Source organism: Elephantulus edwardii, unplaced genomic scaffold (assembly GCF_000299155.1).
Source record: "Elephantulus edwardii isolate Elephantulus edwardi_28Jun2011 unplaced genomic scaffold, EleEdw1.0 scaffold00007, whole genome shotgun sequence".
NCBI classification, from domain to species: Eukaryota; Metazoa; Chordata; class Mammalia; order Macroscelidea; family Macroscelididae; genus Elephantulus; species Elephantulus edwardii.
Window position 1 is genome coordinate 35,408,612 of NW_006399757.1, and position 10,139 is coordinate 35,418,750.

Genomic DNA, 10,139 nt, shown 5'->3' on the forward strand with positions numbered 1-10,139 from the left:
ACTGGGGTAATCGGGATGGGTGTTTCGGAGGCAATGAGATTGGCACAGGATAGAGCAGGGTTTAGGGCTGTTGTACATAGGGTCACTATGCGTCGCAAACGACTCAACGGCACATAACAACAAACAACAACATCTTCAAAGATCATATTTTCTTTTTTTAATTTTGGTTTTAATGAAAGTTTGCAGAAATGTTGGGTTTTCATTCATTCATTTTTGCACGTTTTCTTTCCTCCCTACTCACCCCCAGTTCACTTTAAAAGAAAAAATTCATTCATTGTTGCACAATTTCCTTCCTCCCCCACCCCCACCTCCTGTCATATAAATAATGCCTAATCATATATTCCTTTTAAACAGTTCTTTCCTTCATTTGTTCCAATTCAGTGTTCATTATCTATCCCCTCTTTTCCTGCATTCCCCGCCATGTCAGTCTTGTTTTAAAACAGTGGTATTATGCAGTTTTTGTCCTTTTGTGACTGACATATTTCACTGAGCATAATGTCCTCCAGGGTCACCCATGCTGCATGTTTTAAAAGTTTCTTGTTTTTCAGCCATGTGTTGTATTCCATTGTGTGACTATACAATGGTTTTTCTATCCATTCGTTTGTTGATGGGCACTGGGGTTGCTTCTATCTCTTTGCTGTAGTGAATAATGCAGAAATAAACATGGGTGTGCATACATCTGTTTGGGTGGCAGCTCTGGTCTCTTTAGGGTATATTCCTAGTAGTGGAATTGCTGGGTCCAGTGGTATTTCTATTTTCAAGAAAGCACAAAACTGCAACAACTGTAGTGGTTGCACCATTTTACATTTCTCCTAGCAGTGAATAAATATTCCAATCTCTCCACAACCTCACCAGAATTTGTTTGCTGCTCTGTTGAACTTTGCTATTATTACTTGGATGAGTAAATCATAGTAGTTTTGATTTGCATCTCTCTGATAGCGAGGCATTTTGAATATTTCTTCATATTTTTTGTTTGCAATCTGAATGTCTTCTTTGATGAAGTGTCTGTTCATATCCTGTGCCCATTTTGTGATTGGGTGCTTCACCTTTTTCTTGTTAAGGTGCTGCAATATTCTATAAATTTTAGATATGAGTACCTTATCAGATATGTCATTACCAAATATTCTTTTTCCCAGTCTGTGGGTTTCCTTTTTACCTTGTTGAAGAAGTTTTTGATGTGCACAGGATTGGATTCTTAGAAGGTTCTATTCTTCTATTTTATTCTCTCCTGGGGGGAAGATCCTATTTTCAAACAAACCACCTTCACATATACCAGGGGTTTGGACTGAAATCTCTTTTTTAGGGGATATAATCCAATCTGTAGCATACATATGAACAAACTATCAGAGAAGAGAAAAACAGAGGTATTAGTAAAACTAAGAAATGTTTTCAAATTCTTTAGCAAGAGTTGCTACTTGGGGACAAGGTAGAGATGACACCAAGAGGCTAAGCCTTGCTATGTACGTAACTTTGATCAAATTTCAACCACTCTAGGCTACCCTTTCATTATCTAGAAAAAGAAGTGAGGGGAAGAATCCTTGGATCCATTAAATAACTCTGCTTCCTGAACTGGAGCAGTGAAAGACACTACTTCACATAGCTTACAGCAGAGATTTTCAGCCTTAATTTCATGTTAGAACCACCAGGAAGCTTTTTTCAATGCCCAATGCCCAGGCCACAATGCAGACCAGTTAATTCAGAATCTCTGAGTAAATCCCAAACATCAGCATATTTTAAAGCTCACCTGTGATTCCTACACGCAACTAATGGTGGAGAAGCCTCTAAATCTAGTAGCAAGCGCCACTTATTGACAGAAAGAGGGCCAGGTCAGGAGGTCAGTGGTCAAATGACACATGGGAGACTGCTTTGAGTTTGGGACACTTGCCCACTGACAAGAATGTTTGTTCAGGCCACGTTCTTCTCAGTAGCTACTAAAATAACTATGTGCAACCAGGAGATGAAAACTAAGGAATGGCTCTCTTTGTAGATTGAGGAATAACCCTGACACATCTAGAATTTTTGGATTTGTATTAAAAAGATTCAAAATTTACTAACTGCATAAGAATATCTTGCTTTTTCACTCAGGAGATAAAGTAGAGCCATTAATTAAGGAGAAGAGAAAGGGGTTCTTCCTATAAAGAATTCCATTTGACCCTATTGGAGGTAGGGAAGAGTTGTTTTTATGTGCCATCGAGTTTCTTGCGACTCATAGCTACCCTATGTACAGCAGTCCTGAACCCAGCCCTATCCTGTGACAACCTTGTCTCTGACATACCTACCTTCAGTCACTGAATCAATGTATCTCATCAAGAGTCTTCTCTTGTGCTGTCCCTCCAAGTCTTTCAAGGATGATGTCCCTCTCCAAGGACTGGTCCTTCCTTGCAACATGCCCAAAGTATGTCAGACGGAGCTTTAGAATCCTTGTTTCCAAGGCACAGCCTGGTTTCACCCTCTCTAGGACTACTTATTTATTCTCCTGACAGTCTACAGTATAGTCAATACTCTTCTCTAGCACCACAGCTCAAAGGCATCAATTCTCTTTCTATCATCCCTAATCATTGTCCAGCTTTCTGATGCATAGCAAATAATTGCAAAGACTATGGCCTGGATCAGGTGCACCTTAGTCTCCAGACTGATGCCATTGCTCTTCAGTACCCTGGAGGAGGAATAATGGAGCATATAATGAACCCAAAACTCATGTCATCCTTCCATGTGCACATTTTAAAAGCAGAATTGCTACTGCAGTCAGGCAAAGTGTCAGGATGTGAGATGTGGATACTCTAGAAAGACGCTATAGAAAGTTATAGAAAAGGTCCAAAACCACTGCCTTCTGAAGAGGATCTCCTTCAGCCATTCACATGTAGCCCAGGGCCAAGCTGTCAACAGTTGGTAAAGCTGAGACAAGCAATGATCAAGAGCTGACGACTGCCATGTCTGCCTGGAAATCAATTTCTCTTTAACAAGTTTCCCAAGAGGGAGAGACTCTATAGAAGAGCTCAGGAAGGAAGGAAGAAGCAGAAGATGGAACACGGGCAAAAACTCACCGTCCAGCCTGGTTCAACCTCACATGGGACCAAGAATAGTCATTTCCCATCACTAGATCTTATGTAGTAAGTCATTTGGTTTCTTCTTTTATAGAGCTAAACATTTGAAATCAATGTTCTCCATATCTGAATTGTTGTGTGCCAACAGGTCACTTGCAACTCATAGCAACCAATGTACAACAGCTCTAAACCCTTACTATCCTGTGCCAACCTTACTGTCTCTGACACATTTACCTTCATTACCCCAGTCACTGAATCAATCCATCTCATCCAGGTCGTCCACTCTTGTGCTGTCACTCCACCCTTCCAAGTATGTTGTCCTTCTCCAAGGACTGGTCCCTCCTTGCAACATGCCCAAAAGTATGTCAGATGGAGCTTCAGAATTCTTGCCTCCAAGAAGCAGCCTGGTTTCACCCTCTCTAGGATGAACCTGTTTATTCTAGCATTCCATAGTATATTCAATTCTCTTCTCCAGCACTACAATTCAAAGGCATCAATTCTCCTTCTCTAATCCCTAGTCATTGTCCAGCTTTCTGATGCATAGCAAATAATTGCAGACTGTGGCCTGGATCAGACACACCTTAATCTCCAGACTGAGATCATTGGTCTTCAGTACTCTGGAGATGTCCCTGACAGCAGGCTTTCCCAATTCTTCTTTTAATTTCCTGGCTGCTGGTACCAAGAGTGCTGATTGGGGAGCCAAGCAAACTAAAGCTATTTACAATCTCAATCTCTTCACCATCTATCATGATGTCTGAACTAGATTTCCTTTTCTCTATACAGTGGGAAGAAGGTGGTCTCCTTCACTGAACAATCGTCATGAGTAGAGCCAGAAGAAACAGAGATTAGGAACTCACATGCCTACGGAGCCTAAGGAGGAGAAAACCATAAAATGAGGTAGTGTGTAAAAAATGTAACAAATATAATATTTCTAGAGGAAAAAATTACTTATAGTTAATTATTAATTAATTCTTTCTTTAAAAAATAGTAATGAAGGTCCACTATGCAGACTGGTAACTCTTAAAAATTTATACTGACAACTCTTAAATGTGTAAAAAAAATATATTGACAGAGGCAATTCACCGGCCTATATAACCTCTCATACACAGGAGGTGATTCAATGAGAGTTTATAATTGGGACCTTGCAGTAGGTTGACTATTCTCTTTGATCCTAAGATTCACTATGCAGAAGTCATCTCTGGAACCTGAAGAACTGAAGCCACATCTTGGGTCCAGAGACATGCTGCCTGTCGATGCCTGTGGCCGCCTCCCTGTGATCCTCTGTGCGGTAACAAGTGTGGCCCCTTCAGGAACATGCTGAAGCTCAAGAGGTAAAAGCCACTCTGGCCCTCCTCTTGCCATATCTTCCCCCATTTAAAAATTGAGATATGGCCTCCATGGCAAACCATAACCAAAGAGGATGAAGGTGATGAACAGCAACCACCACTGGGAAGATCTATGGGGCTTGTCACTGTCACTTTACTCGAGTCACTGGCCACAGACACTCCCACCTCCAAAGGTCACGTAGTAGGAAATGTGCAACTAAGATCATGTGAACATCCTCACATGGATTAGATTCACGGTCCAAACACTCTTTGTTCAGCTGTCCCTGAGCAATACACGAGACTCTCAGTTCACGGGTTCTCATTTGACCAACTGTGGCATTAGGAAAGAAAACAAGTCAGGTCTCATATCAAACACATTTATTTTTGAGAGAAGCTCATAAAGAAGAGCTGTAGCAGAGTGAAATATTTACAGTAGAAAATGTGTGGCTGCTAGCCAAACTTCAAATACTGTTATAGTAGGGTTGTTTCGATAGTATTTCTCTGGCATGGCACATACGCAAATGAACTGCATTCTCCAAACATCACTCAACGGATATGCACAATGATAGAAAAAAAATATTTAGGGGCTCCTGTCCTTAAGGATATTATACAATGGATTTGCACACACTTCAAATAACTGTAATACAACACATCTAACACAACATACATCCACCAGACACACACATTTTTGTCTTCAAGGAAATTATAAAGAAAGGCAATCAAGGCAAAATAGATTGCTACATGTGTATGTAAGACACTAGATTCTTGCATAAAGAATCCCAGTGTCAGCCCTCACTTCAAAATCATATCAAAAAAGTGTGGCCAAAAATGAGTCACCTTCAATATGAAGGACATGAGTTGTGTACACACACAGAGACAACACTCTCAAATATACAAACAGTACTTCAGGAGGAATGCCAGTCTAGAGCGAGGACCTTCCAATGAGGCCACAAACCTCATGAGTTATCAGATGCCCATTCAGACATTTGGATAAAAGCAACTACAGTGTTTTGGTTCTGATCAAGGCACTTGTAAAGCACAATCTTTGACATGACAGAGTCCTGACAAGTTGTTAGTCATTGGTGATGGCATGGTTTTTGGTTATACTGAGAACCCAAGCACAATGCCTTGAATATAAACAAGGTCACTTGCAAGGTGAGTGAGGACTACAGAGCCATGTTTGCTTAAATTCTGCCCAAACCTTGTTTTTTTTCCCCTAAATCTCATTTGAACACAAAGGCTTCACCTGACATCTTGTTTCTCCTGTTAAAATTTACCTTTCTCCAACACCATTCCACGTCCTTAAAACTTGTATTTTTTTTCTCCCACAGGAACATATAGTGATCTTTTTTTCTCTCACAAGACTATTTAGAGTCGCTCTTTCTCCCAGACCTATAAATTATTTTCCCAGGAAAGAACAAAACCACTTTCCATTTGCTCACCAACAATTAAGTATCAGACCTCCCACTCCCAGTCTGGCATGAGCTGAAGAGTGCTTTGAGTATACTTTTCAGACGTTCCTCAGACCATTAGCACAGCTTTCCACACCATCATTTGTCTTTCTTCAGCCTTTCTTTGCCCAACATGACAGCTAGAGAACTGAGAGGGGAAAGAAAAGGGCACTGAAAATGCAGTATATTTATAAAAATAGATCCTAGGTTGTTATTTAATCCTCCTAAGAAAAATTGGGCAGCATTATCCCTAGTGGCCCAAAATCCTAAACTCTCAAATGGCTATCTTCTTTGTAGCTAGATCTCAAAAGCTCAACTCTAAAGCTACCTAAGGACTTCCTATTACTGAGCACTGCAGTCATAGGATTATGCTAGCAAAGGTGGCACGTCAAAGCCAGGCACAAGGAGAATGGATTCATCGATAAGAGGCCAAGTTCTCCATTCTGCCCCAGCTCTGCCATTCTGGGAAAAACCCACTAGCCAGCCTTGGGCTGCCAAAGATTGGCGAGTCCATCTCAGCCTTGGGAGACACCTGGTGGAATGCACAGTCCTTAGATGCTGTCTGTGTCTGTACCCCATCTGGTTTCCACTGCACATGGACAATTCTATAATTCTGACCCTCGTTGTTGTCCCAGTACACTTGTCCATTGGCATGGTAAGAAACACAGAACTCAATTTTCTCCTCAGTTGGAATGACTGAGGGTAAGTCAATAGCAAAGGAAAAGGTATCACTATCTGAGCTACTGTACACATTTTTCATGTAGACACAGTCCACATCGGTGTAGCTTTTCCAGGTATCAAAAGTGATACGAATCTGAACCTTCTTCTCAAAGCTCACATTTTTAACTTTCACAGTCCCAGTCATCGTTCGCTCTTGCAAAGAGCAGTTCTCCAGGCAGACGAGGTTCTTCTGAAAGTGGCTGCGGAAACGTAAATAATCAGATGAAGGCTGCGGGAAATCTAAAATCAAGTTCTTCTCCTCGTGCAGTTTTAAGCTGGAAGAGATATCATTAAGGTCTAAGAGATCAAACTGGAGATCCCAGGCTGGTTCTTCAGGGAGGTCAGAGAAGACGTGGATGGCTGTGAGAGAGAGGCCCTTGGAGTCAGCAAACACAACTCGCTTCTTGGCTTGGTTGTGAGAGTGCTTCCAGTCGTTCTGCGATTTGGCTTCCTGTTTTATGTTGAGGCATGGTTTCAGCGGCTTCCGTTTGTTCACAAAATTTCTTTGCTGGAAGTCATCATAAGGACCCAGGAAGCTCCTCAGGGGTGGCGAATGAGCCAAGCAGAATCTCATGGCCACATCCACTGGCATGACTGAGCTCGTCAGAGGCCGTGGATCTAAAACCTGGATCATTCTGCAATGGAACAAGAAGAGGAGGTTATCAATCTAAATCTAGATGTTCTCCCTGCATCCCCAAATACGTATATCCTATTTTTGTACTGACAGATTTGTCGCTGGTGCAGAAATTATCAAAGAGGTGCTATCATATGGAATAAAAGAGAACAGTATTAAGTTATCACACCTAGAGTCTATGTTTAGCACTACTTCTGACTGGCTACAAGAGTGTGCATTCACTGCCTAACACATTTGAACATCTGAGTTTCTACATCTGAGAAATAAATGAGTTTGGGCTTGATCATCTTTAACAATAAGAACCATTTCCTGTTTCAGACAAGTCTTCAAACCTATCTGGTCACAGTGACCTAAAAACTTTGTTTTTCTTTCTCTTAAAAAAACCCAAATTACTAAGTGGCAAGAAGGTGCACTGCAATCCCCAGATGCTCTGCTGGAGAAGGAGGAGCAATCTCCTCCTGTACCAGTCAGATCCAATTTGACAGTACACAGAAAATAATAAAAATAAATTTTAAAAAATTACTGGGCCACACATTCACCAAAGATCTTCTACCCATGAGACCCAAGAGTGCATAGTTTTTGAACACATCTCAGGTGATTCTGAGGACAGACAGGTTCAAAACCACTGGTTCCCCCACCTTGTGCTCCCTCTGGCTGTTTTTGCTAATTTTACTGTTGAATCCATTATGCCCCTCTGGAAAAGAAAATCAAGTATTCTTATGGACAATTCTGAGAGCATGAAGGCTGGAAAGAGTGAAATGAGTGCGTATAATTCTTAGCCTGACGTTTATGCAAGAAAGGGCTCCAATCATTCTCAATGATGTAAAAACTGTACAAGCGGCAAGCAAGGGAAGTTCTGATAAAGAATGTCTTGCATGTAGTGTGGTTGGTTCTGTATTCAGTGCAAAATGAGGGCAAACTTACACAATACTGAAGAGCAAGTATGAGTTTTCAGTAAATCTGACATTTGTAACACAGGAACTTACTGTACATGGTCTTAAAATTATGGAGAAAATGTATAGGAAACACACTCAAAAGTCAACAATTATCCTTAAATGACAGGATTCTAGGCAATCTATATTTTTCTTCCTTGAAGCTTTTCTGGTATTTTTTTTTTAATGCTTTGTCAATGCATTTCTTAATTTGGTAACTAGAACGGCAATAAAACTATTTAAATATAACTACAACTAAAAAGTGGCCATCACATTTTTATTCCCCTTTTCTGCTCTTTAGCCAACATTGCTTACTAACCAAGTCTTCAGAACTAAGACTTCTTTCCCTGCCTCAGCCTTAGAGATAAGAGGTGTGTGTGCACTGTACGTGACATTCTCAACTGGGCCTTACCAACATTGTCTGCAGCAGCTGTAGTAGGTCTGTGGTCATTATTAGAAAATGGACAATAAAGGGCATTCAAAGAATTAATGAGCTCTGAGGTTTTTCTGCGTGATCTACAAACTGAGAATAAATGAAATCTATATCTGTGTGTCTAATAATATCTCACAGGTCAGAATTTTTAGAGCTATGTTGTGCTAAATTAGTCTGAAAAACTATTCAAAAGTTGTTTTTAGTGGGCTCCCCTCCACACACACCCGTTTTTATTTTCTGAAAGACAATTTTTTGTGTTGGGCTAGTTCCCTAGGATTTCCCTAGGATTTTAGGGCTTGGCTGAGGATAAAATTATCAGGATTTGTTCATACTCCAGGATGGAATTAGCTAAAGGCAGATCGTGATAAGAAGTGGAGAAGGTCTAAGGAATGCAAAGCCCTATAATTGTTTGGGTTTATGTTTTGCTTTTTCCAAGATAAGCTCTCTAACTAATACTGTCAACGCTATGAGCTGTTCCCACCAACTAACTTGGCGCCTGAGTTTCTGGACATCTGTGCAGAACAAGGAGCGAGGGACTAAAACTAAGATTGATAAAAATTAGTAAAACAGTCACCTATTTAGGATATTAACTCGTTACCAAATAAGACTGGCCTAGAGGGGACCTTAGGAAGCAAATTCTCAAACCTCTCAAGTATGGGGTGCTACAGACCACTCAGTAACCAGTCAACCAGTCCTTCCCTGAATGGGACATTGGGAGGGTGAGGGGCGCCCAGGGTAATCTGTGAATTGAGCACCCCCTACCCAATCATGACGAACAGACGTTGATGGGGCGATGCCTCAGCATAAACTGTGTCCACTCTTGCATGGTTGTCTGCCTCAGTCAGGCATCTGTGAAACCTGGGAATGTCACTTGGCGCCTCTGCTTAATCTGCGGCTGGAGCAAATGCCCCGCTCCGCCCCTTTGGGTTTCCATTCGCATTTGAGCTTTTCCCTGTACTCGGGCTCAGAGAGTATGCAGTGAACCTACCTGGTGCAGCTCATCAGGCAGAGAGAGAGATCGGGTCAGACTGGGAGTCTGCACGCCCGCCGCCTGCGCAAGTTCGCACCCGGGTTCCGGGCTGTCAAACACCACGGTCGCCCAGGCAGATTGCGGGTCCGCGGAGCCCCGGAGGCCGGTTATCTACTCCGGACCACGTGAACCAACGGCACGGGCCAATCGCCGGGGCTCAGGCTTCGCGGCCTGACCAATCAGAGCCCAGCTGGGGCGGAGCCCCGGCCCGTGGGACGTGATCGCCACTGGCAGGACAAGCGGAACACGAGCTGGGAGCCCCGAAGAGCAGGCGGGAGGGAGCTCGGCGGCCAGCTGGCCCCTGGACGCGGGGGCGCGGCGACGCACAGCAAGAAAGTAACAAGCCTCGCCCTGGCCGCGCGCCAGCGACTCCAGACTGCAGGCCAGGAGGCTCCCTTTGCATCTTCAGGAGTCTTTTGCTTGCAGAGAATTTGTGGCCTTTGCAGATTCTGGGCACAGAAAAGTTGTGGCTCTTTAGAAATATATATATGATTCGAGATGTTTCTACTGATTTTCATTTGGTGATATTATTCTAGCATTGCTGCCCTCGCCTAGCCTGAGTCATCAGAA

The 10,139-nt window shown here is 42.4% G+C and overlaps 1 protein-coding gene across 1 annotated transcript; it reads right to left on the reverse strand.

The window, feature by feature from the left end:
- Nucleotides 1-6,235: 6,235 nt before the first annotated feature.
- Nucleotides 6,236-9,541, reverse strand: PPP1R3C (protein phosphatase 1, regulatory subunit 3C). The gene is made up of 2 exons (XM_006880331.1): nt 9,528-9,541; nt 6,236-7,175 (listed from the first exon to the last, which is right to left on the reverse strand). The coding sequence occupies exons 1-2, from the start codon at nt 9,539-9,541 to the stop codon at nt 6,236-6,238; spliced, it is 954 nt and encodes a 317-aa protein (XP_006880393.1).
- Nucleotides 9,542-10,139: the final 598 nt, after the last annotated feature.